General features: G+C 36.2%; 1 protein-coding gene across 1 annotated transcript in view; it reads left to right on the forward strand.

Moving 5' to 3' along the window:
- The window catches only part of Hmcn1 (hemicentin 1), a 438,323-nt gene that overhangs the window by 148,141 nt on the left and 262,352 nt on the right, over window positions 1–27,830 (forward strand). The window contains exon 5 of the mRNA XM_070034238.1: window positions 27,409–27,580. Coding sequence (XP_069890339.1) covers window positions 27,409–27,580 — 172 coding nt within the window. The remainder of the gene's footprint in view (window positions 1–27,408; window positions 27,581–27,830) is intronic.

The following is a 27,830-nucleotide window of genomic DNA, read 5'->3' on the forward strand; positions in this document are numbered from 1 at the left end:
GCTGCAGCTGCCGAGAGGAGAGGGACTGAAGCAAAGGCTCTGGAAGTCCTACCTGCAGGAGGAGCAAGGTGCTTTGGGGAGCACCCTAGAGCTGAGAGTGGACTGATTTGGGTGGGGGTCAGACAGACCCCTGGAGGAGGGCAGTGCCACTCTTCTATCTGTAACAGGAGTAGATGTTCAGATAAAAGAAACATCTTTATTTTTGCTTTCCCACTGAGGAATTTCTAATGGGAAAGAGGAGCTAGAACTTCCTAGGTATTCAAGGGGGAAGTAACTAACACTCAGGAAAAATGAAGTGACAATCTGTGAAATATCCAGAAAGCTGGCAAAAGAAAGCTGGCAAAAAGCAGGCCTCATAGTTCTCTTGCTCATTTTACAGTCATTTTTTCCTGGGCTCAGCACTGATATCATAAAAAGTATAAACTTTGCTGCAGTGTGAAATTGGCACAGCCACTTCCTGCTATTTTGGCCAATGGCCACTTCTGATTAGAATTCAGATGAAAAATCTCTCTGCCTATGGTGGAAGGCCTGAGAACTGCTCTGGGTCTTGAACAATTAGTAATGTGAAATGACGTATCTGCTGTTTCAGTCTCCCCGATCCCAAGTCTCACGGCACACCACGTTTAAAAAACATAACCTTACTGCTGACCTTGAAAATAAGTAGAAACAGGTGTTTCCTCTGAAATTTGAAAATGTGTCAGAGACAATTATAACATTCTAGAAAGTGACAGGAAATGTGTGGAAAGGATGTGGAAATATTTCCAGGATCCCTTCTTTGAATTTTCCTCAATAAATGTCAAAAGCCAAGCAGAAAGCTCAGAGCCTGTACATTACAGTAATATGGATGTCTTCATATCCACAACCATATCATAAGAGGAATCTGAGCCTTCATTCCAGTGAACTGCTTTTCTTGTGACAATGCTGAGATTGACGCTGGGGAATGTCCCCTGGGAATGCTAGCCTTCCTGTCCTGGTTACCTGTTCATTCCCAGGTACCCGAGGTGCTTTATTGCTCACTAACATGGTTAAATGAAGCCAAGTGTTCTTTATGTTTCTATTTCTTTAGGCAAACAAAAAATTGAAAGTAATTAATTGCTTAAAATTCCCCTGGGACAGGGGACCGTCAACCATAGAGAGGGGCTGCCTTCAAGGAGATAAAAGCTTTTAAATACATTTCAGAGGGAATAATTTTTAGAAAGAACAAGAAACATCTTTACAGATAAACCTTAATCAGTCACTGGCATACTTTTAACAGGACTTGAACAAGCAAAGAAATACATCTGTTTATTTAGCTAATGTTATGCTGATTAGAAGCTAAGAGGAAGCATGCAGATCAACATGCAAGAGATGTCAGTGGTAACAATCAATCCCTTGAAGAGCTGGCTGTGGGTTACAAGAGTTAGAAGCTACCAACTTACTATGCCAACCTTCAGACTCAGGAAAATTCATACTCTAGCTATATTGGCTTAAAAGAGATTAGCCTTTCTCCCCATTTAAAGAACTTGGTGCTCATTTATACTGGAGTTGTGGCAGATAAAATAGATTTTGAACCGAGAGACAAATGTCCCAAGTGCTTGATGTTTAAAACTTTAACAACTAGTTAGCTTCTCAAACCACAGACCATTAGTTTTGTTAACCTACTGGGAATTAGCAGTGTGGAGAGATAAATTCCACACACTTTCAGTCATTTGGACATTACCTTTCATATTTTATATGTAGAATTCAAAAGGATTTCTTTAAAGCTTTTTTTTTGGGGGGGGGGGTCCGGTCATGGGGCCTGAACTCTGGGCCTGGGCACTGTCCCTCAGCTCTTCAGCTCAAGGCTAGGGCTCTACCACTTGAGCCACAGCGCCATTTCCGGCTTTTTTTCTCTTTTTGCTTATGTAGTGTTGAGGAATCGAACCCAGGGCCTTATGCATGCAAGGCAAGTGCTTTACCACTGAGCCACCTTCCCAGCCCCTTTAAAGCTTTTTTGTTGTTAGAGAAACTGAGTACTAAGCATCTCGCTCATATATATATGTATATATATATATATATACATATATATGACATGTATATGTTGAATATTTAATATGTAGTATATTTCATCTATATGATATATAAGTATACATATGTGTGAGTATATATATATAATATAATATATATATATATATATATATATATATATACATACACACAATCATATATATGAGTGTATCTGATCTTTTAGGAATTGATCAAGAAATAAGACAACTGTCACTTAAGAGATAATATGTAGCCTGGAGCCAGTGGCTAATGCCTGTAATTCTAGCTACTCAGGAGGCTGAGGTCTGAGGATATCATGGTTCAAAGCCAGCTTGGGCCGGAAAGTCTGTGAGACTCTTATTTCCAATAAATCACTCAGAAAACCGAAAGTGGCACCATGGCTCAAATGGTAGGACTTTAACCTAGAGCTGAAGAGCTGAGGAACAGCACCCAGAGCTAGAGTTCAAGTCCCACAACTGCCAAAAAAAAAAAAGAAAGAAAGAAAGATTATATGCTTGCTCCTTCAAAAAGACTATGTTTTCATTTTGAGGATTTCAAATCATTAAATATTTGAACTTATAAAGAACTTATAAAGGCATATAAAGGAAGAATTTTTTTTGTCTTTGGTCATCTATTAAAGATATTTTATTATCTATTAAAGATATTTTATAAATGACCCAGCTTCAAATTTTGGGAAGAGGAATTTTGAATTCTGTCTTTATTAAAAGACTTCTAGGGCTGGGAAGGTGGCTCAGTGGTAGAGCGCTTGCCTTGTATGCATGAGGCCCTGGGTTTGATTCCTCAGCACCACATAAGCAGAAAAAAAAAAGCCAGAAATGGTGCTATGGCTCAAGTGGTAGAGTGCTAGCCTTGAGCTGAAGAGCTGAGGGACAGTGTGCAGGCCCAGAGTTCAGGCCCACAACTGAACCCCCCCCCAAAAAGAAAAGACTTCTAGAGGTCAAAAACTATGTACATAAGACCATATAACCTGATGCTAAGTGAAATGAACCCCAAGACAGGGACACAAGATATGTTATCTTTCTTGTTCTTTTTAATGTACTTACAATGTACTGTGTGTGTGTGTTTTTTGTTTCTTTGTATGTTCTTTCCCCATGATACAACCTCTGTTGTCATTATATTTGATTCCAGTGTCCTGCATCTTGTATATACATTTTTCTACTTTGGGGAGGGGAAGGGCAATAACAAAATGCTGAAATAAGGATACAGGATGACCCATTGTAACAATGAGATGTACAAGACACTATGTTGAAAATGAACTTTTCAACTTGTAGGGGGGGTGGTGGAAGAGGGGAGGGAGGAGTTAGGGAGGTGAGGAGAAAAGGGATGGTAGGGAAAAAACAAAGGAGGGATAACAATGGGAAATGGACTCATTACCTTGCTCATGTAACTGTAACCTCTCTGTACAGTATATTTACAATAAAAATATTTAAAAAAAGAATAAACATTATCTAAAAATAAAAAATGAAAGACTTCTGAGCACCAAGACCATTCCTCCAGGAGAATTATGTATATAGGATAAGAAATTATGGAGTTTTGTTTGTAGTTTATTTGTTTGATTCTGTCACAAGAAAGGGGAAAATTAAGAAATCTATCTATAACACACTTTTCTCCAGAATGAGAGGTGAGAACTATCTGTGTATTTATGCAATTGAGGAGAAAACATGCTAGTATTTTTTCTTTAATGGTGATAATTCAATAATTTGGCCAAGGTTATTTGCTCTTATTAGTCTTTAGATGTAATTGAACTTGTATAATCTTTTGATTTTCTTTTTTGAACTACCTATCCAGGATCTCCATCACAGAATTACAATTCACAGGAAAGAATAAGTTATAAGTGTTTCATTAAACACAGTTGATAAACATTACTTTAATGTAGAAAGAGAAGGTTTGGTTAGTTCCTTTCACAATGCTCTCTATTTAATATGGTTTAAAAAACTTTCAGGAAAAGAAGTGTTTTTCAAAAACTAGGTTATAGAATTTACAGACAAATAATCAAATGTTGGGATTCACTCTTGAACTTGGAGGCTATAATCAGGAGGATTGTGGTTTGGGGCCAGCATCTACATACACATGAGACTGTGTCTCAAACAATAGCTGGGTATGGGCATGGGCATGTGCCAGTCCAAAAACAAAAACCAAAGCCAAACAAAAAAACTTTCTTTTCAGTGGAAAAGCTGACTGTGGTGACCTCATATGTCATCCCAGCTACACGAAAGTCTAAATAGGTAGATTGTGTCTCAGGTACATGCTCTAACAGGAAGTGAGATTATCCAAAAAATCACCAGTGTAGAAAAGGGCTGGAGGTCTGGCACAGTGTAGAGCCAGTTTAACAAGCTTTGAGTTCAAACCTTAGCACCAGATAGAGAAAGAGAGAGGGAGAGAAGTAATAAGAGAGAGAAAGAGGGGGGAGGAGGGAGAATTTATGGCCAAAATAATTGGTCAGGATTTTATTTTTCTGTATTTCTGGATGATATGAAACAACAGACAGTTTTGGAAATTAGTACAGTTGTTTAATGATGAAGGGATATGCAGTGTGAATGAAGAATGCCAGGCAAATACCAAATTTACATCAGAACTTGTTATTTGCACTTGATCCAACACAAATAAAAACATTCATCAGGGGCAATCTAAAATTTTGCTTCTTATTTTTTAAGAGCAAAGAGGAGATGAAAGGGTTAAGAAGTCAAGATGAGAGAAGTTTTGTCTGAGAAGTTTCCTATGGCCTTGGGTAAACAAACAAAAGCAGAACCCCTGCATCCTCTAATTCTCCAGATCCTCAGGCATTGCTACATTGAGCTGGCGGAGGGAGGTTATTGAAGCAGGTGTTTTGGGGGTGTACGAGCTACTTCTGAGAGTTTCTCTAACATTTTTGTTATGATTCCATTTGTGACAAAAGTCACAAAAGGCTTCTGAAGAGAAATGTACCTTGGTGTGAATGACTAAGACAGGAAGTAGAAGTCTTTTAAAATGTGTTGTAACTTTACACAGAAAAAATTATCGACTTGAAAATACTGATTGGTTATATTATAAACTTTTGTATTATATACATAAAAATACATGGATAGTTCATCTATTTACAGTTTGAATACAAATGTGTTCAGTGAAAAAGAAGAAAATCTTTAGCAATGAATATTTTTTTAAAAATTGGCCATATTCACTCAAATAATACCGAGGTAATTTAGTTATTCACTTAATAATACAATAATGAAATATATTAAAACAATTATTAAAGCAAGTAAATAAAATTAATTCAAGCATCTATTAATATATCTGGAAAGATACCAGGGTTAAAATATTTTCATTTTAATGTATGTGTGCATATTTCTTGAGAAAAGGGGGAAATGTTGAGGATGACAATCACTGGATAGTTTATAGATCACTTTTAATATTTTTCTTTTATATTTCCTCAGTATTTGAAATAATGTGTATTACTTCTCAAGTAAAGAAAAAAAACCATAAGGTCATTTTCACTGAAGAAGAAAATAACCAATGGCCCACATTCCACACCCCAAGGGAATAACTTCATAAGCCATAAGCACAGCAGTTATACTGCTTAGGCATCCTAAAAATTTTGCAGGTCCCTGCAGTGTTAGGAAGCTAGAAGCACTCACCTTCATATACCTGTGTAGTCTCCAATCATCTCCAATCTCATGTTAGGGGTAACTTTCTGGGCCGATTCTTCATACTAGGGTAGGTACTTAGCTCTTGCACTTCTCTCTTTCTACACCATGTTGTATTATAATTACAAAGCACCTGCTGTTTTGGCTGTAAACTTCCACAAGAGCAAAACCTACTCTGTATTTTTCATGTTTCTTCTGCCTACCAGATTGCCAAACACATGGTTGATTTGCAGATACATAATTTCTATTGAATGCATGATTGAAGAAAGGAAATAAGCCAATGAAGTTGCGTTAGGAAAGTCTGGATTAAAATCTTACAGCCTTCTAAGTTTTGTAAGTTGCAATAACAATGGGAAATTGAGAAAGGATTGTCTCATTGATTAGTATTATTGTGCACAAGGAAGCCTTGTATTACACACATAGTAGATCCAATGTAGGCTGGGATGCTGGGTCTGCTGGGTCTAGGTCTGAGCATGATGGGTTCAGTTTTAAGACTGACTGTTTCTGTCAGTGTCTAAAGTCTCCTCTCTAGTCAGGAAAACTTTATTGTTGTACCAAGGCAACCAACATGAAAGACTTAGTTTTAGGAAGATACATATGCAGGCTTGGCCTGGTGATTCATGCCTGTAATCACAGATACTCAGGAGATGACAGATTAGGATTTCAATTTGAGACACCCTGAGGATAGTGAAATCCTAGCCCAACCAATAAACCAGGCATGGTGGTGTACACCTGTCATCTCAGATATTCTCAAGCCATACGTAGGAGGAGTGATATCTGAGGCCAGCCCCAGGAGTGTGAGACCTCATCCAAAATATAAATAAAAGCACAGAGGGCCAAAGGAGATCGCTCAAGTAGTTACTTAGCAAGTGCAAATCCCTAAGTTCAAACCCTGTTACAATCAAAAAAGAAAAAGAGAAATGTAGATATGTAGAAATATATTACAGAGCTGTTATACATTTGCTACAGAGTTCCTTTATGTGAGGCAATGGATACTTGGAAAAGAGGATTTAAAAACAATTAGCAGTGATAGCTACTTTATTGCAAGGTGCAACCTGTTAGGTTAACATGAAGTCAGTGGATTAGACAATACTTTCCTCTTTTTATATGAAATGATAAACAATATGTTCTCACACAGAACAGTTAAGTGAGAAAAATCATGACTAGAGAAAGATATACAAAAAGGTCAGTTAATAGTTTAGTCTACTTCCTTTTTTAGGAAATCAATGTCTGAATTTTGAATGTTTTATAGTAGAAATCTTACAAAAATAGTTATCCTGATCCTAGCTTTCTGGATTTTTATTTTTATTTTTATTTTTACAATTTCCTCCATTTTTTTTACTAGAAATGAGGAACTAGATCTAGTACTGAATATTTGAATTTAGACAAATATAGTTCATGATTGCAGAATTAAACAGAACAATTTCAGATAATGTTTCCATGGAAGCTCATTAGAAGTAGCCAGATTTTTTACCACTCCCCCCGCAAACCCCAAAAAGAGTTCTGCCCCAAACTTATTTTGACTCTTTTTTTTTCAGCTTCAAAAACATTTGTGTAAGACTTTTCAGTATTTTCTTATTTCACTCAGTCTTTATAATTCCTCTTTCAGAGAGGTTGGCATTCAGAATCTGTCAGAGAGCCTAATTCTTTTTGAAACCTTTAGCTTAAATAGACGTAGAAAAGACGAGCACCTGGATGGAAAACACTTCATTTCACCTTTGAACATTTGCCAGGCTCAGTAACTGTTCCTGAGAAGTTTACATTTATTTTCTGTTTTAGAAGATTGGTATATAAGTGTTATTTTTTTAAGGGCCCGTAGGCTTCCTTGCCTTTCTGCGCTGACAGAAAGGGATCCCCAGGTCTACCTTGGTTTATGCAGCTGTGGAATGAAGCAATGGGAAGGGAACTGCAATGAAGCATTCTAGCTGATTGTTCCCTGCCTGATGAAATAATGAGAAAATTAATGTGCTATTCTTGTGCCAGTATTAAGGAAACAACTCAGCTCTTTTATAGGTATAATGCTGCTCTTTGATTACACAGCTAAGTGGCTTAGGGAGTTTGGCATTGGTCTTGAATCTCTGAAGGTGGGCTTTATTCCAGCTTCTATTGGGAAAGTACTGCTTTTACTTGTTTTATATGTTTGTTTTTGTGTAGATTGGATTTGATAAGAATGTCCTGTTTGGTTTTGTTTTTAAAGAAGCTTGAAAAGTATTGATATGTATCTTTAAGTTTCTAAGAGCTTCTCATAATCAAAAATGTCATCCATGGATAAGCTTTTATTCTGTGTTTTGTAACAGTCCTGGTTTGTCCTGGGAAATCTCAAGGGAAATTAGGTTTCCCTGAGGAAATCTAGGGGGAAAATGGTTACATTTACACTTGAATTAAGAAAAATACGATTCATTGTCTTTAAATATGAAGATGCACCACTTAGTTATTAACTTCATAAAGAAATGGATGCAAATAAGAACAAAAATTAATTTGCTCCTAAAGACAATAGGCATAAAACCATAATTAGGGCAGGTTTGGTAATGTATCCTTGTTAGGTCAGTTACTGTAGAGTTTCAGGCAGGAAGGTCAAGAGTGTAAGGCCAGCTCTGTCAATCTCAGAACCAAAATACAAATGAAAGGGCTGAGATATGGGCTGGGAAGGTGGCTCAGTGGTAGAGCGCTTGCCTTGCATGCATGAGGCCCTGGGTTCGATTCCTCAGCACCACATAAGCAAAAAGAGAAAAGCCGGAAGTGGCGTTGTGGCTCAAGTGGTAGAGTGCTAGCCTTGAGGTGAAGAGCTGAGGGACAGCGCCCGGCCCAGAGTTCAGGCCCCACAACCAGACCCCCTCCCCCCCAAAAAGGGCTGAGATATTACTCCAGTGATAGAGTGATTATGAAAATTAGTAATCCAATATTTAACATAAGGACTATAGCCATTCCATTTTCAGAAATGTTGAATAGGTAAGTAATGAGTCTTTCATTGTTAAAATTGACTTTATTTAATGGGGTGCTGTCCTTATTACAGCTCTAAGGCATAAATAAACTTATGGCCTATTGCTCTGCTCCTAAGATTTATAAACCAACTTACAACAACTTGTATGGACTAGAAGCTATGAGATGACTGGTTAATTCTATTGCTCAGTACCAGGCACATTACTCCCTTTAATTTATGACTAGTAAAAAAAAAGACAGGAGCCAGTCTTCTATCCTGCTACTTGTAATATTTCCTATGACAAATAAATTCCAGTTGCCTGTTTTCCTATGCCAATAATAGTTTACTTTTCATGGCCTTGTGGCTCAAGAGAAGCATTCAATGCCATTCAATCTGATACCAAATTTTAACATTGTCTTTCTGCAGTTTTATAATCATTCTACAATGATTCGTCTGTAGGAAATCCACCTTTCCGAATTAAAAAGAAAGTCTAAATGCTTATTGAGTTTGTGGGATTTTGCCCAAAGATAATTATCATTTTAATAACTCAAAGATGAAGACACTCAGATTTTTGGACACTTTCATTGGAACAAATATTCCAATCCTTAATATCAGGATAAAGATTATAAACATTTAAGGTTTTAAGACATAGAAGATATAGAAGAGAGCAGTAGAACAAGAGAGTGAGATAGGGAGGGAGAAATTCAATCACTCAGTTACTCAATGACTTTCATGCATGATCTAAAGAAAAGCAAAATCCAATAAGCATGGTTAAATAGTTAAATGCACAGAAGAAATAGATTAATAAGGTGTTTATAAACTTTGTTTTAAAAAAGTTGATGATAAAGCGAGAATGAACTTCCTTTGAAAAGATCAAGAATATTTATCTTTATCTTATACAAAATGTATTATATATCAAAAATATGTCCAACCTGGATATTGGTAGTTCATGCCTATAATCCTAGCTATACAAGAGGCTGAGATCTGAGGGTTTCCATTTGAAGTCAGCCTGAACAGAAAAGTTCTCCTAATCATTAACCAGTAAAATGCTGGACTAGGCACATGACTCAAGTGGTAGAAAAACCGCCATGAACAATAAAGCCAAGTGAGATTGTGAGGCTCCGAGTTCAATCCCAATACAAATGTTCAAAGTGCCAAATTTAAATAAATAAAGCATATAGAAAATTGTGCTTATTTCTTTCGACTTGGTTCTATTACATCAAAGTTAGTTCTGCCTATAGCATGTATGGAAAATGAATATTGTGACAAATGTGCTCAATACATGCATGGCATTAAAAATAATGTCAGTAATTGAGACCACATCTTCATCACCTCACACCTGTATCTCAGCATTAATTAAGATAAACTTCCTCAAATATCACAGTGATTATGCATTTCCTCATCTAAAAACCGAGCTTTATGGCCAACTGAACATTGTCCAAAGTGTTTTTGTTGGAATTCCAACGCCTCTGTGATCTGGCCTCACCTGACCATGCACATGTGTCTCCAGGGGTTTCCTAATACTTACCCCACCGAATTAGCCTACGTATCTCCTCTGCCTCCACACTGTTGGGTACATTGCTGCCTCCTTCCCAAGCATCCTTGACCGAGAATAACCTCACTTCACAGCTTTTGACTTTCTACCCCTCAGGGACCATGTTACATTTCATGAAAGACATGAGTCCTTCCTGTTAATCCTTCCTCCTTGCATTATCTGCGATATTTTTGTATGTTATGTCTACATTACTTCTGTGTGTTATGGCATGCTTTTCTCATCCTTTCTTAGAGTTGTTCTATTAAAATTAACAATTTAATCCCTTAAATTTAATGGCTTAGAATGATTGGAAGTGTTCTAGCATATAAAATAATGTACAGTTTACACTTTATGGATCTTGAGCATTGAAAAGTCAGTTTAAATACACATATATAGGTATGTATACAATACACATACATATGCATACATTTAAATAAATGCATGCATATATAGATATACATATTAATTATTTAAATTAGTTATCATTTCTTTCTTTCTTTCTTTTTTTTTTTTTTTGGTCTGGTCGTGGGGCCTGAACTCTAGAGCCTGGGTGCTGTCGTCAGCGCTTCAGCTCAAGGCTAGTGCTCTACCACCTGAGCCACAGCACTACTTCTCATGTGGTGCTGAGGAATCGAACTCAGGGCCTCATGCATGCAAGGCAAGCGCCTACCACTGAGCCACCTTCCCAGCCCTAGTTATCATTTCAAATTATTTATCAGTATTTCTTAATGAAGTGACTCTGTTGTTTTGCCCAGAGTTACTGTAAATTTTACTACAAGGGAATCATTATTTTCCTTTGGTTATTTTGTAACTTTTGAATACTTTACAATACTAAATATATAATTCAGCTTCTTAAATGCAATTAATAAAATTTAGTCAGTTAAAATCTCTTTCATAAATTGTTGAATGTGCTTCGTTAGAAAAGTACTTGTATGTTATTTTTCTTTTATTTTAAACATTTCATTGAAATACCACATACATTCAGAAAAAAGTATATAGGAGTGTGCAGCTTAAAATGTTTTTTTTTTTTTTCAAATCAAAGCACTATTGGCAACTAGTAATCTGGCTGAGAAATATAGGAATAGCAAGGCTGCAGAAATTGCCCTTTATGGTACCTTCTGGTTACATGACTTATCATTATGGCTTTGACAACCATGGATTAGTTTGTCACGTTTTATCCTTTGTACAAATGAAATCATATAACATGTTCACTTGAGAGGGTGATTCTTTCATCTGATGCTCTGTTTGTGAGATTCATGCACATTCATGTAGATTGTTCATTCTTATGGACATATAATATTCCACTTTATGAACATACCACAGTCCATCTCTCCATTCTACGGATGATGCCAATTTGTGTGATAACTAGATTTCTTTTTGGTGGACTGGGGATTGAATTCAAAGCTTTGCACTTGCTATACAGGTCTCTACCACTTGAACCATTCTTCTAGTCTCTTCTTTGCCTTAGTTATTTTCAAAGCAAATAGGGTCTCACATTATACCTGAGCATGCATGGGCTTTGATCCTCCTACTTGTGATCTTTGTGTTACTGGGAAGAGCAGGCATGCACCACTATGCCTAGCCATTGGTGAGATGGAGTTTCTCAAGCTTTTTATGCTTGGGCTGACTTCCAATAGCCACCCCAGTTCTCTACCTCCCATATAACTAAGATTATAGGTTTGAGCCATTATGCCTGGTTTAAATTCCAGCTTTTTAACTATATATTTTTGATTGGAAAGATACTGTACCGAGAGGTTACAAAGTTCCAGTTTTGATCTAATAGAAGTAGGGCTGTTCTGAGCTTACTAGGTCATGGCATTTGTTGGGCATGAGCACTGACTTCTCTTGGTTAAGTATCTAATAGTGGCGATGCGGGACACAGGCTATATTGTGAGGTGACTCGTGCAGCTAAGTTTTCCAAAGCAGTAGATAAGTTTTCACAACGCAGTAGAAAACAGTCCTGGCAATTCCACATCTACAGCAATATCTGGGGTTTCTATCTTTTTAATTTAATTTTATTTTATTTTATTTTTGTGCTGGTCCTGGGGCTTAAACTCAGGGCTTGGATGTTGTCCTTTAGTTTTTCACCCAAAGCTGTTGCTCTGTTTCTTATGCCTCAGTCTCACTTCTGGCACTTTGGTGGGTAATTGGAGATAAAAATCTTCCCGACTTTCCTACTTGTGCTAGCTTTGAACCAAGATCCTCAGATCTCAACTCTTGAGTAGCTAGGATTACAGATATGAGTTACTGATGCCTGGCTTCATTTTTTTTTTGCCATGCTCTTGAATGTGTTTGATGGTATTGTTTATAATTGTTGTAATTGTTTTAACTTTATTAATATGTTTTTGTATAGAAAAATGGTAGCAAAACATTAGGATTTTTCCTTTATAAATGATGGCGAAATCAATTATGGAATACAGGCACTTCAAAAAGAGCTATAGGATTCACATGAAAATAATTATTGAAGCTGTTAATATTACTCATTCTCAGTATTTTTCCTTTCTTTTCATCTTTTTTTCTTGTTTTTTTTTTTTGTTGTTGTTGTTGTTGTTGTTGTTGTGGAGCTTGACCTCAGGGCTTGGGTGCTATCTCTGAGCTTTTATTGGCTCAAGGTTAGCACTCTACCACTTTGGTCCACAGTACAGTTTTCTAGTTGTTAATTGGAAAAAAAGCATGTCATGGACTTTTCTGCCTGGACTGGCTTTGAACTGCACTTTTCAGATCTAAGCCTCCTGACTAGCTAGTATCACAGGCATGAGCCACCAGCGCCTGGCTTGAATAATTTTCTTGATTCTGGTTTGGGGTGTTTCTGGTTTTTCTGTCAACATTTAAGTATAATAATTTGCTTTTGTGGAAATCTACAATGTATGGGTCCTTTTGTTTCTGAAGTTATTGATTTGGCTCTTTGACTTTTTAAATACTGGTAAGTTTAAACTCAGGGTACTCTGCCACTTGAGCTATGTCTCTAACCCCTTTTTGCTTTAGTAACTTTTCTAATAGGGTCTTGTAGTTTGTTTCTGAGGGCTGGCTTTCAACTTGATCCTTATATTTTCAGTTTCTATGGAGCTAGAATGAGAAATATGTAGCATGCAACTTTACTGATTGAGATAGAGTCTCCTAAACTTTTTGTCTAAGCTGGCTTTGAACTAAAGTCCTCCCAATCTCTGCCTTCTGAGCTGGGATTGAGGAGTGAGTACGACACCTGTTCTTATAATTTGATGGTTGGTGGCTATATTAGGTGATATTTTATTGATGCTGCTTTGAATTAATAATATTTTAAAATATATTAACATTACTATTACATTACTATTATGTTTTTACACATATTTTATTAATTCCAGTGTCATTTGAGCCTCTGTTATTTGGCTGCTCTTGTGTAACTGAAAGCTATAGTTTGATAGCTATATAAGAAATCTCTAATTAATATACCTCATTGACTTATCATGTGTTTCAAGAGACTTTATATTTTTAAAGTATAGATAATTAGCTTATATCTTTTGTTCTCTCTCCTGTGATAGCTAAGAGAAATACTGATACTTTTTTTGCCAATGCTCATGCTTAAAACAATCATTTTCTTTCTTACTGAATCATGAAGCTATATATTAATTGCTCTACTATCAAAGATGCTGACTTCGGCGTATCTAATTCCAGAATTTGTACAGACTTTGTGGTTAATTACTATAAAATTTAATGCTTGCCCAGAAGTAAGAAGGGTTTACTCCCTTTTCTCTATCACAATGTTCCATTTACAAAACAATGCCTTAGGAAATGAACCAAGGGATCAGTGCAATAGGTTTATGGAGCCACAAGAATCTCCAGCTATTTCTTTTGTGGTCTGGAAACTCAGTTGCTGAGTCAAATAGCTTAGGATGGACTACGTGGTAATCACTTGGTCCTGAATGTGCATGTGCAGACCTTTTCTTCCATTGCCACAGGTCAACAGGTAGCCAGCCATCTGGTGTTAAGGTTTGGCCTTAGGAGGGTAAGAAACTGGTAAGCTTTTAACTTATAAAATACTGTATTTGTTTCCACTAGCTCCAACTTTGCATATATTATTGCAGTTTCACTGAATATGGTTCAGGACATAAACATTGTCTAATCTCTTGTGTATTCCCAGTGTCAGTGTCTGGGCCTGGGCTCTGTCCCTCAGCTCTTCAGCCCAAGGGGAGTGCTCTATCACTTGAGCCACAGTGCCACTTCCGTTTTCTGGCCGTTTATTGGAGATAAGAGTCGCATGAACTTTCTTGCCTGGGCTGGCTTAGAACTGTGATCCTCAGATCTCAGCCTCCCGAGTAGCTAGGATTACAGGGGTGAGCCACCAGCGCCTGGCTCCCAGTGTCTTCTTAGTTGGAAAGTATGTAGTAAATGTTAGTAAATATGGATTGAAATAAAAAAGGTAAAAAAGTACATATTTAGTGTAGGGCTGTGCATATGCACATGTATAAACACATTCATGTGCACGTGCATAAATGTTTGGAAAGAAAACTAAAAATATCAAAAATGATTATTTGCAGTAACAATAGTGTTATTCACTTTCTGCTTATGATTCTCTTTTCCAAATTTTTAACATAGCATTTATTACTGTTATGATTGATTTTATTTTTTAATAACACAGCTTATGAATACAATGCATCTTGATCAATGTCACCCCCATTACCATCCTCACCCCCCTTGGCCCATGTCTTCCCTTTCTTTTCTTAATTTCTGGTATACCCCATGAATTCTTGACTGCATTCACCTCCTTTCCCCTCTTCATTTGTTTACCCTTTACCCTTGACTCCACCCCCATGATTAATTTTAATATAACATTTTAAAATAAAAATGTATTAAAATATAATTTACCCTTGATAGAGAAACATGATTTTAGGAAGTTATCATTTACCACTTTGGTCAGCTTGAATCTTATAATCACAAACAGAAGAGTTTTGCATGCTTTTGTTGTGTAGGAATATAAAATTAATGAGCTTATCTACTATTTTGAATTTGGAAGTATATTTTAACTTGAGTTATTTCTCTTTGTTTAAAAATATGTTTGTTTGTAGTGAATTTCAAATATACGTTCATATTTGCTATAGTTTTTCCATTCCTCTTAACTGATGAAGTACTGGGATTTAATGATGCTTTAAAGATACTTTAGTAGTCCTCATCACAGCTGAGCATTATCATTATTGTGTTTCTCCAGCTTGAAACATGAGTTCTTCTAGACTTTTCCTTGTTTTTCTGGTCTCACATTAAACTATTACCATTATATTAACATTGCCTAGATAACAACAAATTGTGATCTGGGTACCATTAATGTAAGATTCCTTCAGAAGCTGTCCTAATTTCTACTATGATTGGTCCTCCTTTATTTTTCTTCATTACTTTTTTTTTTCTTAGTCTATATCACCTGAAACAAATTTGAGTGATAAGATAGTCTATGGTGCTTATCTCTTCTGAAGTGTTCCCTATAGTTTCTCTCTTTGTCTGTCTGTATCTGTCTCTCTGAATCTGTCTATCTGTGTCTGTCTGTCTGTCTGTCTGTCTTTCCTGTTATCTCAGGGCCACTAACTCTAGCTTAGCTATTTTTCACTCAAGTCTGGTGTTCTACTTCTTGATCCACACCTGAATTTCTTGTTTTTTTTCTGGTTAATTGAAGATAAAAGTCTCTCAGGCTGGCTTTCCTTCTGAGTTACTAGGGTTGCAGGCATGAGCCATGGGCATTCAACTTGTAGTTACATTTATGTTTGTAATTTTGCATTCTTTTTTTCCTAAAGAAAGTTTCCCAATTGTAAAAGCCTTAGGCCTACATAACCCAGGAGGTACTTCATGGAACATTTATGTCACATTATTATTATTAATATTTGCTTGGGGTGTCAGGCACTGGGGTTTGAACTCAGGGTTTTATATATTTTTGCTCAGCTGGCACTCTATCACTTTAGCCACATCTATGTTTCAGCTTTCTTCTGATTATTTTGGAGATGGAGATTCTGGGACCTTTCTCTATCTCCAGGCTGGTTTCAAACTGTTAACATCCAGATCTCAGCCACTTAAGTATCTAGGCTTACAGGCATGAGGCAGCAGTGTCCAGATCTGTTCAATTATCTTATTTAATTTTTAATTTAAAATTTTTTTTATTGTACTAGTGATGTACAGAGGGGTTTCAAATATCTTTTGCTGTAGAACCTTTCTCATGTTTCCAGAACTGTCTCTTTGTTTATTAATAGCACTTATTGAGGATGAAGCAGAGAGGATATATTATTCTAGTTGTTGGTGGCAGACACCAAAAGATTGTGTGCTGGAGTATTTGAATTGGACTTTGAAAACTACTTTAGACAGAGACCATCCCTTGTTAACTTTGTGTATTTAACATTGAACCAAGCGTTTGGTAAAATGACTGTACTTAAATGTTTATTGGCTTAAGATAAAACCACATTTTAGGCCATAAATCAACCTTATATGTTCTTGAGTTGTTAATAATTAGGTTTAATAATTAAGCTTAAAATAAATAGAGCCCGTAATTTTTTCCAAAGATCCTGATTAGCTAGAAGTTGGATTTTTTTCTTTTCCTTTTTTCCTCTTTCCCTTTCAATTCATGGACAATGTCTTCCAATCTTTTTCACGTTTATTTTTCAACCTCTTCTTTCTCAGACATCTAGATGACCTTTTGCTATGTTCCTAGGTCTGAATTAATCTATGGCTTTCATTGACTCTACAACTTTGGATTCTTGCTTTTACTTTTCTCTTTTCCCCTTGGACTTCTAAGGTTTGTATAGTTGTTTCCAATGGTCAACTCTGAAGTGATGATTTAGATGTGGGAGGTAATAAAGTTGTGCTGTAATTTGCTAAAGATGTTTGGCAATTCTTAGCATTCACCTATATCATTGCTGTTGTTACCAGTAAAATCCAAGCTGTTATATAAATGGAAGGTTCCTTTCCAAAGCTTAGCGGAGATCTGGAAAGAGTTAGATTGTTTTGTTCCTACTGCCAGCTTTTAAACCCTATGTAAGGTTCCATTTCTACCACCTGTGAAGTATTTCCCAGTAATTTTTGCCCACACTGATGGATTCCTTTCTTGATTGCCGGAACCACACAGAACTGCTGTTACAAATGCCTCAGGGAACCTCTGTAATCACTTCTAAATCCTCCACTTCACTTTCATAGCACTTTGAAGCCCTACTATGTGACATTTGAGTGTGGACTTGCTTTGTAGAATGCTTTTGAATGTCATTAGTTTTTAGGAGACTATTTGAAAATAATTAGAGATTACAGTGAGATCTTAGCAACTTATCTTTCAGATCAGCATACAATCAGAGCAGAGATATATATATATATACAAAAAAAGGTCTTTTTGGTGTCTAAGGGTCCAGGAGTCAGTGAAACTTGCCTGTAGCTTGATTGCATGTGCTAAAATATCTAAAGAATATGTCAGCCTGACAGACGATATATAAATCTACATGACAGCCTGGGAAAAGTTGTTCAAGGGAGTGTTGAAGTACTACTCAAATTCTGTCTAAAAGTATGGAAGTTCTAGCCAACAGGATCTCCTTGGCACTATAGTGTTCTGATTAGTGATATATAAAAGAATTGTCTATAACGAAATGAAGTTTGCCATCTTACTGATAAGATGTGAGATTAATTTAATCAACCAAATTATAAATATTTAACACAGGTAAATAACTTTCCTCTGTCATGTTTCTAAACATAGTAAATGTATGCCAATACAGTGGGTTTACATCTTAAGTGGACTTAATTTGAAAATTGCATAGTCAAAAATCTGTCAAATCACCTTTAAATTGTAAGACTTTTGTAGTTCAAAATCAAAGAATTCCTCCCTTCCTCCTTCCTCCCTCCCTTGCTCCTTTCCTTCTTTCCTTCCTTCCTTCTTTGCTTTCTTCTCCCCATTCCTCTCTTTTCTACTCTCATTCCCTTCTTTCCTTCCTTTCCTCCCCTCTCTTTCCCTCTCATCTTTTTTCTTTCTTTTGTTTCTTTTTCTGGTAGAGTCTAAGATTTCTTTCAGAGGTAGAATTGATGGGTAAAGACCACAGCAAGAACATTTTCTTGTACTTTAATGTTACAGTGGTTAACAGCATAAGATTTGGCAAACCTATATCTTTCATGGAATCTTGTATTCATCAGAAATCCATTATGGAAAACATAAATACCAATAAGTAGGAGGCATAGAAAAATTCAATGAGATAACATGTATAATGTTCTGGGCATAGAGCTTAGGGTGTAAGCTATTTAAATGGTAGCCATCAAAGCATCCATCCAAGTGTGATTTGGATTTCAGAGGCAATTTGCCTCTAAAATCCAGTGGGGCAAAGCAAACCCAAGGCAGTAGGTGCTCTGATATTAACATCATCAGCCCTTGGGCTCAATGTGTTCGTTTCTACCTTAGGAACAAGTTCTCAACCCTTTCAGATATCTCAGTTGACATTAAGTCCCTAAACCTAAGTACATCATTGTTGGGAATGAAGTCTACATTTTGAAAGATCTTGATAACTTTCATTCTCTAAGGGACTAATAGGATTTTTATATGTCATCTGTAAGCCAGACAATCTTGCATCTTTACTGTCCTTCAATAAAAGTTCACGATTAATATATTATTAAGTACAATGCATACTTTTAAAATCGTCATTAGAAATTAACATTTATTTTAATACTCTGGAATGCATTAGCTCAATCTCTTAATTTTTTATTACTTAATGACCATAAACAACTCTTCTTAAGAGCCTTTAACTTTACTAAATGAGGAATTTCTCTGTAAAGTGATCTCAATTCTAACTTACCCAATTTAAGATATAAGGTTACATTTATATAACATTGTCATAAAAGATTTCTCCATGGGAGAGAGAATTTACATCTGTAAGCTGTTCTTTAACCTCCTGTCCTTCCTGTGAGAAAATGGCCAAACTCCGGGCCTCCTCCCAAGTCCCATGTATATATGCACACGTTATTTTGTATATAATTTCAGGGCATTCATACATGGCTCTGAAGCAGGGACTCCAGGTTAGTAACCTTATCTTTGCATGGTATATCCTTTCATATACCTGCCTGCTTTATTAACTGTTTTATGAATGTCTCATACAAGTAGAGAACAAGAGCCTATAACTTCAACAACCCTCAAGTACCTCCTCATCTAGGGGTCATTTTTTTTTAACTTGTGGAGAGCCTAATTATAGTTTGGATATTTTTCTGCATTTAGAATAGCAAACGGACCTAACTGTCATATGTATGTGAATCTTTCTTTCTGTTTGTGAATGTATGGTTCATGTATTGAACAATGATTTCCCCTTTAAAAATTAGCACTTAAATGGGACAGACCTTTGGCTACCTTGAAATAGATAAGGAAAAAAAAAGAAAGAATAAAAGTTATGGAAAACAAGCAAGAAGGCAAGCAGACATAAGAAAGGATTTAATGGGCAAATGAATGATCAAAGCAATCTTGGACATTTTTGTTATTTTAAATAAAGCATGTTTGCTGGCAAGCTAAATTTCCTTTATCATTTGTAACACACTGAAGCTGTATGACAGAGGAATTTTATGGAGATAAATTAATGAAATATAGTTTGACACTTTAAAATAGCAGGAATGAGTTCACTCTTCAAATATGTCTGTTGTGCTTCTATTTTTTCAGCTGTTGTACATTATAGAACTTGCGTCATGCTGAAGGTATGGTGGTTTTACACAAGATGTAGGTGCTTGTGGAGTTGAAGCTGAGGGTTACTTTTCCTATCATCACTGTCTAGAGTCTCTACTGAGCCCAAATTTCTTTTTTTTCTAAATGTAAGAACACTATTAAGATATACTTCATGTATATAAAATGGACTTATTTAAAGTATACAATCCCATTTCTTAGTATGATTGGTTGGTAGCCTTCACCATAAAATTATTTAATGTCTCCCTGGTTTCTTTTTTCTCTTCTTTTGTGTTTTCTTTAGTTTTTTTCTTTTCATTTCCTTTCTTTTTGCTTTTGTAAAATCTCTTTTGCTGGTGGTGGATCATGAACTCAGGGCCTCAAGCTCTTGCTTGGCTTGTTCACAGCTGGTCTACCCTTTAGTCACATCTCCAGCCCAGGATTTTGTTTGATAATTAAAGAGAGTTTTGTGGTCTTTCTTTTCTTTTTTTTTTCTTTTACTCTAGCTGGCTTTGAACATTGATCCTCTGGATCTCATCCTCCTGAGTAGTTCAGATAGATGATGTGAGCGCTCCACTTGCTTTCCCAATTTCTAATTTCTTCCAACATATTTTTTTTGGAATTGGATACACTTTTATTTCTACCTGAAAGGCTCTTTTTTAAAAAATCTTATAAATAATTTCTTAGTTTCATAGCTTCATCATTGAGCATTCAGGACCTATGCAGTGAATCATGAATCACATTTGTTTATGAGCACTTACTATTTGTAAATCTCACTGTATAATTTCCAGAATCAAACAGATTCTCAACAAACACAGAGTGATATAAATGGATATTATTTGGAGAGTGTATTTGGAGAATTACTGAGGTCTCCTCTTGAGATCTCATGTGACAAGATTTTTTGCTGAACTTGTTAATGTCTGCCAACTCTAATATTTGATCTGTCAGTATTCTGCATGAATCCATCCTCAGAAGCAGGCTCAAATTTTAACCTAACTCACAGCGGTATTGTATGAAATCTAAATGCTAACACATTCACCGATATTGAGAAATCTTGCCTGCCACAAGCTATTCTTGTCATGTTGACATGGCCAGTGCATTTGCTTTCACCATGCACATGTTAAAGGAAGAGAAGGCATCACTTCAAACTTGCCTAGCATTCAAGCAAGGGGAAACTGTCTAAGACTCTATTCTGAGCCATTATGCATTGGTAGCTTGATTTATTTTCACAGATGAATATATACCTCCCTTTGTCTATATTCTGAGAAGGTCTTCCAAGGGTAGGGTGGGAACATGGCTGTAGCGTTCCATTGTGTCTCTTACCATGAGCCCCCTAGTCCATATTTCTGATCAATACCTGTAAGTGCCTCTTTCACTCCTTCATAGTATCTCCTGGAAATTCAATAAATCATAGCTACTCCGAATAACATTCTGAATTATGGGCTCTGTTCCATCTAGCAGGGCAGGAATTAACTTGAACCCAAACCAAAAGAATTTCCTGGTTATCCAGAAAAGAATGGTTTTCTTAGCCAGGTCAGAGAAAAGCAAAGTCAGCTAAGGCAACCCTATACCAACCCCAAATGGTTGTTTCAGAATATTGCAAAAATTTCTCACAGCATATACTATGTGGTCATAAAGGCTTTTGTATTGATTCATTATTGAACACTCTCATTTTCCATCATGATAAATGAAGAAAACTCTACACTGTGAAAAGTAAGATTATTGGGAGCAAAAGGCAAGTGTCTTCTCCAAGGTGTGTGGCTTATGAACTTTGGGCATGTATGACTGGTTCATCTGTTAAAAGGAGATAATTGTGCATTTGAACTTATGGCAAAGGCTGGTTTGAGAATCAATGCGAGCCTCTTAAAAATATGTGGTATGCAGTAAAAACTGGGAAAGCACCTGTTAGTATTAGTGGTGATATTGTATTTTTTTTCCAGGGAAGTCTACCCTTAATAGGTTAGTGTCTTTATACCAGCTGGGTTTCTTCTATGCATTGGGCTTGAGAAATCTGTATATTGGCACTGAAATATTTCATTTTTACATTAAAAAACCTTTAATTCCAGAGATTTTATCTCTGAATTAGAAACTCCAAGTTCACCAATTAAAGAAACAAAATTTACGTACAGCATGATGTTTACATTTTAGAGTACATGTGCAAGTTTTACCTTTCATTTCAATGCTTAGTAAGGACTTGGTCACAAATGAACACAAGGTCCAAATGCTACCTCTTAGCACCTTCTGAACTCTAAGGGCAAACATCTCACATAAATTCCATCCCTTGTCTTCCTTTTTCTTTTCTTCTTTTATTTTTCATTACATTTAACAGGCATCGACTGTGCCCCACACACAATATAAGCTTTAAGGAGAATAGTAATAAAACAACCATCCATAGTTTCTGCCTTCACAGAGCTTACAATTTAGTGAAGGAAGCCAGATGATAACAGGAACTAAAGCAACTAAATGAATAATTATAAACCAGGTTGATTGCCTTACTTGATTTTTTCTTTTTCACCAAGAGGACAAAAGAAACTCTTTTGGCTGTAAATCCTTCCATAGGGAATGACCTTCGAAATGAAATTCTCCTTCAAGTTCTGTTCTTGAAAATGTATGCAGAAATAACTTCCTTTCTGTTTAACACTCCTGTGTTTTGTTGCACTGGTTTTGTGCTTTAGCACAATAGTGCCTCATCCTAGAGTTAAGTTGCGATATGAGCTTACTTTGAGCTATTATTGTCCAGGCAATTTAAAAGTCTTTGGAGCACTGAGAGCATCTTCAGGAACAAGGAGCTTATATAAAAATGTAACTATTGAGCCAGACTCAATCTGAGTAGGTTTTTGAAAAACGCAGGAACTCATTTCCAATATCAGTTTTCTCATCTGTCAAATTAAGGAGCTGGATTAGGTGGTCCCCCGGGTCCTTCATACATATAAACTGCTATAAATCATTTGAGAACCACTTTTACATTGAAACCTTTAATGTACTATAAACGGCTCCCCAGTGGTTTGAAAAAGTTTTTGTGTTGATAGAAGCGCACAACCCAAAGACTTACTTTATTCTAGTTTTATTTCTTTTGTCATTACAATAGATCATTTCCAATCTTATGAGAACATTCCCTATAGTTAGGCAATTAAGAGACTTTTTTTTCTTATATCTGGCATCCCGGGAACTGGAAACCTCATTTTCTATACATTCCGTAGCATGCATTTGATCTGCTTGTATTTTGCATGTTGGTAGTATCAGTATTTCCTCATAAAAGGAGTTGCATCTGTTTTCAATTTGATTTTTCTTATGGGTGGATTAAAAAAATGATTTGAGTCTCCTAATGTAAGTCTGCACTATATCTTTTCCAACCAGTAATATTATGATACAAGGTAATCTCCTTGTGAAAGCTCATAAATGTTGATGAATTGGAAATGATATTGAAAGTAAACCAGTACCTGCTTGTATTCTGCCATAGTTGAACACACTGGCCTTGTGGAACTGCAACTATATAAGAAAGGCTTCCTTCCATCTTCCTAAGACACTTACAACTTAGAGACTTGCATGAGTTTTCAAGGGATGGCTGGATAGATGTCTAGCATTGCATCAGAACCTGTCTATGTTGTATTTGAAGGAATATCCAGTTGTGGGAGGAGTTATATAAAAATCGCCTTTCCTTCCATTTCCACTTGATAGTTATAGCATTTTCTCAAATGTGAGATGCCATGCAACTCTTAGCGGTACTTGTTTTCTAGTCTTTTTCTACTGACAGTCATTTATGACCATCTTGTGTGTATTCCCTTCAAAGTACAAATTCTGTCCATTTTATCCAATTTCTCTCTGCCCTTTGCCCTTTTCTGTTCCATATATAACATTATCCTCATGGTTATTTATTTTTAGTTACATTTATCAAATGCTTTATCTGATCCTAATAAAATCTTTTCTCTTTAGTAAAGCAGATCCTTGAAGTGTTTCCCATACTGACACGACAGTTTCAACAGTGATTAGTAAGATATATATCTATATATATCTATATATATAATATCTATATATAGATATATAATATATATATCTATATATATATATATATTAGTTACTGTCATTTTGGTCTCTGTTGCTAATAATATAGACATATTTATGGAGAAGAACCACTCATAGCTTTGTAGGCATGATCATTAAAAATCCATTTTCAAACACTGTCAATTACTTCTCTAGACAACTTTGCTGGTATATGTATTATGTTATATGTAAAATTCAGATGCTTTATAAGATTAAATTGTGAAGAAATGTATTGCTTGCTTTAAAATGATTAGCTATATTAGGTACAAGTTTGTGTTGAATTCACTTATGAAACATTTCAAGTTTTTCTTTGTGATAGATTACTTCCAGTGGCTCACTCGTTTTAAAATTTTTTAATACATTTTTTAAATAAGTTTTTTATTGTGAAAATACTGTACAGAGGGGTTACAGTTACATGAGCAAGGTAATGAGTACATTTCTTATCAAGTCTCCTCCTTTGTTTTTCCCCTACCATCCCTTCCCTCCCACCTCCTCAACTACACTCCCCCCTTTCCCCATGCCCCATGCCCCTCTCTCCCCCACCTAAATTGTAAAGTTCATTTTTCAACATAGTGTCTTGTACATCTCATTGTTGTAATGTCAACCTGTATCCCTATTTAAACAATTTGTTTTTTCCCTTCCCCTCCCCAAATTAGACAGACATCAAATACAGTGAAAACAGGTTATACTGTGGGGAACGGACATACAAAGCAACAAAAAATTACATGGCACCTTATAAATACGTTAGAAACAATAGCAAGCAAGAAAAAAATACTTGTTTTCTATTGTAAAAATGCTGTACAGAGGGGTTGCAGTTACATGAGCAAGGTAATGAGTACGTTTCCTATCAAGCATTGTTACCTCCTCCTTTGTTTTTCCCCTACCCTCCCTTCCCTCCCACCTCTACAACTACACTCTTCTACTTAAAATACTTCAGTAGTTTGTGAAGAAATCTCCATGTCAGAGCCTGATCTCATGCTCATCTACTGCCTGGTCCTGATCAGCTTCCAATCTCCTTTTGGCTTATCTTTATCTGAACACTTCTCTGCAGCTGGATGGACTCATTCCTTCTTCCAACATACTTGTACTCTTCATCTCTGTGCATTGGCTCAGATTTCCTGTGCTACCTAGTCTGAATTTGTCTCTCTGTTTCATTTACCAAAAAAATATTTCTGTCTTTCATAGCCTGATTATTTTGCTTTGTCTGTGAAGTCAGTGTTGAAATACTTAACCAGCGCACGAAAAGGGGATTTATTTGGAGTTGGAGGCAACTAATACCATTATAATATCTTCTATGTGGGAAGGTGGTGATGGAATTTTGCAGTGATTATTTCAATAAGAATTTCTGGTCCACATAGAAACGAGATGTACAAGATGCTATGTTGAAAAACGAACTTAACAGCTTTGGCAGGGGGTGGTGGTGGTGAGGAGTGTAGTCATGGAGATGGAAGGGCAGGGATTGTAGGGGAAAAACAAAGGAGGAGACAACAATGCTGGATAAGAAATGTACTTATTACCTTGCTCATGTAATTGTAACCCTCTAGATGGTATTTTCATGATTAAAAAATCTTATTAAAAAAAAGAATTCCTGGTCTCACAAATCCCCATTGCAGAACATTTTAGTGTGACCATTGCAGTTAACTGCCTTTGTCATTAGCACATATGTCTTCTTTGCCATTTGTAGAAGACAAAAGTTCATTTTACACTTACAAATAAAATGAATTTTGATTCTACAACAGTTAAAAACATGTATGAGAAAAACATATAAGAAAGCTATACTAAATAGCTCTCCGAGATGAATAGTTACTAAATATTGACTAAAAGTGTGTGCACCAATACAAAGTACCTGGCAGAGCACCTCAAACAATGAGCATTTGTTTTATGCTGAACTTAAATACTGTTAATTATGGTAATATTTAAAAATATTTTCCTTAATCCTTGAGGAAATTAAAAAAGAAAGAAAAGTAAAAGGAGTTTTTTTTTTGGTAGAAAAGTGGATGCTGGTGGTTCTGATGATTGGTTCATGTTTGTTATCCTAACTGATTAGGAGATGGAAATGTGGAAGATTGCTATTTGAGGCCAATATAGGTACAAAGTTTGTGAGACCTTCTGAATAGTATAATATGTGCTTCATCCCAGCTACAAGGAAAGCTGAAATAAGTAGGATCAAAAGTTCCAGACTACCTTAGACAAAATAAAACGTTCATGAGACATTTCAACAAAAACAGCTGAACATTGTATCCCATGCTTGTCATCCTGGGTGTTGTTGGGACATGTAAATAGTAGGATCAAGGTCCAAACAAGACTGAGTAGAAAGCGAGATCTCCATCTCAAAAGTAGCCTGAACAAGAAGAGAAAAGGGCATAGCTGAAGTAGTAGACTACTTGCCTATCAAGTGCAAGGCACTGAAAAGAAGGACAATATTACACAACATTTGTTGCTTGGTTACTTAATTTGTGTCTAACTCAACTGACATTTTAAAACTATTTTTGTTTATTTTAATAGTATCTCTGTATTCAGCTTTGTTTAGTGTCTCATGCCTCAGTACCAGAGAAATTGTCCTCAATGATAGGAAATCTTGAAAGACATTAAACAGAGACAGATTAAATAGATTACAGATTATTGTGATTTTATAATTAGTTGTATCAAGATCAGTTAATTGCACTGTTTGTCTAATGGGGAATTGTTTGTGATACTGGAGAACATTTGTGGGAAGTGGCAATTCTCCTTGTAACTCAGTTTTTCTAATAACTAGTTTACAAGAATGCACTTCTTAAATTGGTTCTAAAGTATTTTCCTGTGGTCATTAAATACAACAGTTACTTTTTTCATTGTATTCATTTTTATCCTAAAATTTCATCTTGTGATATTGCAGTTGTTTTTCAAAATTAATATAATATTATGTACTGTAATAAAACACATTTTATGTAATTGTGTTCCAAAGCAATGATTTAATATGCTAGAATTAGATTTGACAATTGACTGAGTGGGTATCATTTATTAATTAAATCAAAGAAGAAATGAAATTCAGAAAGAATGGAATAAAACAACCATATAACTTTGGCCCTACTGTTCTCTTTTGTAAGTTCCTGTCACTTCTTTTGAGTCATGGTAAACTATTTATGATACCTATGTGCATTTCACTTTTCTAATTTTTCAAAACTGAATTTGTTTTAAATTTTCTGGTTCTGGGGTTTAAACTTGGAGCCACGGGCTTGCTGGGCTTTGCTGGTTCTCTACCACTTGAACCAAACCATTTCTATCCTACATTGCTCTGGTTATTAAAATTTTGGAACTGAACTCTCTTGGACTTTTCTGCCTGAGATGGCTTCAAATTGTGATCCTTCAAACTTCAGCCCTGTGAATAGCAAGGATAACAAATGTAGGCCACTGATGCCTGGTTGGACTTCTCTGTTTAATGTTATTTCCTGATGGGAACACTTGACATTTAAGCACAGATGAAACCAGCATTTCATTCAGAATCTGAAAAAATCACAGGAAAAGCTTTCTTCACTAATAAATGAAATAAACCTTACCCCTCAGTACAGGTAGTGCCTAAGTCATGTGGTCAGTTGGAGACCCTGAACTAGAGTAGGTATGAACTATAAATGCTTTCTGCTGTCACTTAGACTTTTTTTTTCTCTTACAGGTGTTAAAGTGGGTTGAAGAAGCAGTGCAGGCCTCCAAAGTTCACCTCTTATCCACAGATCATTTGACACAGGCTGTAAACACTTGGAAAATTCCTTTTGATCCCAGCCTCAAAGAGGTCACAGTATCTCTGAGTGGCCCTTCCCCAATGATTGAAATTCGAAATCCTTTAGGTGAGAGAAATCAACCATCCCATAGTCATGGACAAAGATAATAGCAGAATAAAAAGGTTTTCCCACTTTTTTTTGGGGGGGGGTCTGGTCCCGGGGCCTGAACTCTGGGCCTCCGCGCTGCCCCTCAGCTCTTCAGCTCAAGGCTAGCGCTCTACCCCTTGAGCCACAGCACCACTTCCGGCTTTTTTTTTCTACTTATGTGGTGCTGAGAAATCGGACCAAGGGCCTCATGCATGCAAGGCAAGTGCTC

The sequence above is a fragment of the Dipodomys merriami genome, unplaced genomic scaffold (assembly GCF_024711535.1).
Source record: "Dipodomys merriami isolate MVZ:Mamm:240054 unplaced genomic scaffold, mDipMer1.0.p SCAF_24, whole genome shotgun sequence".
NCBI classification, from domain to species: Eukaryota; Metazoa; Chordata; class Mammalia; order Rodentia; family Heteromyidae; genus Dipodomys; species Dipodomys merriami.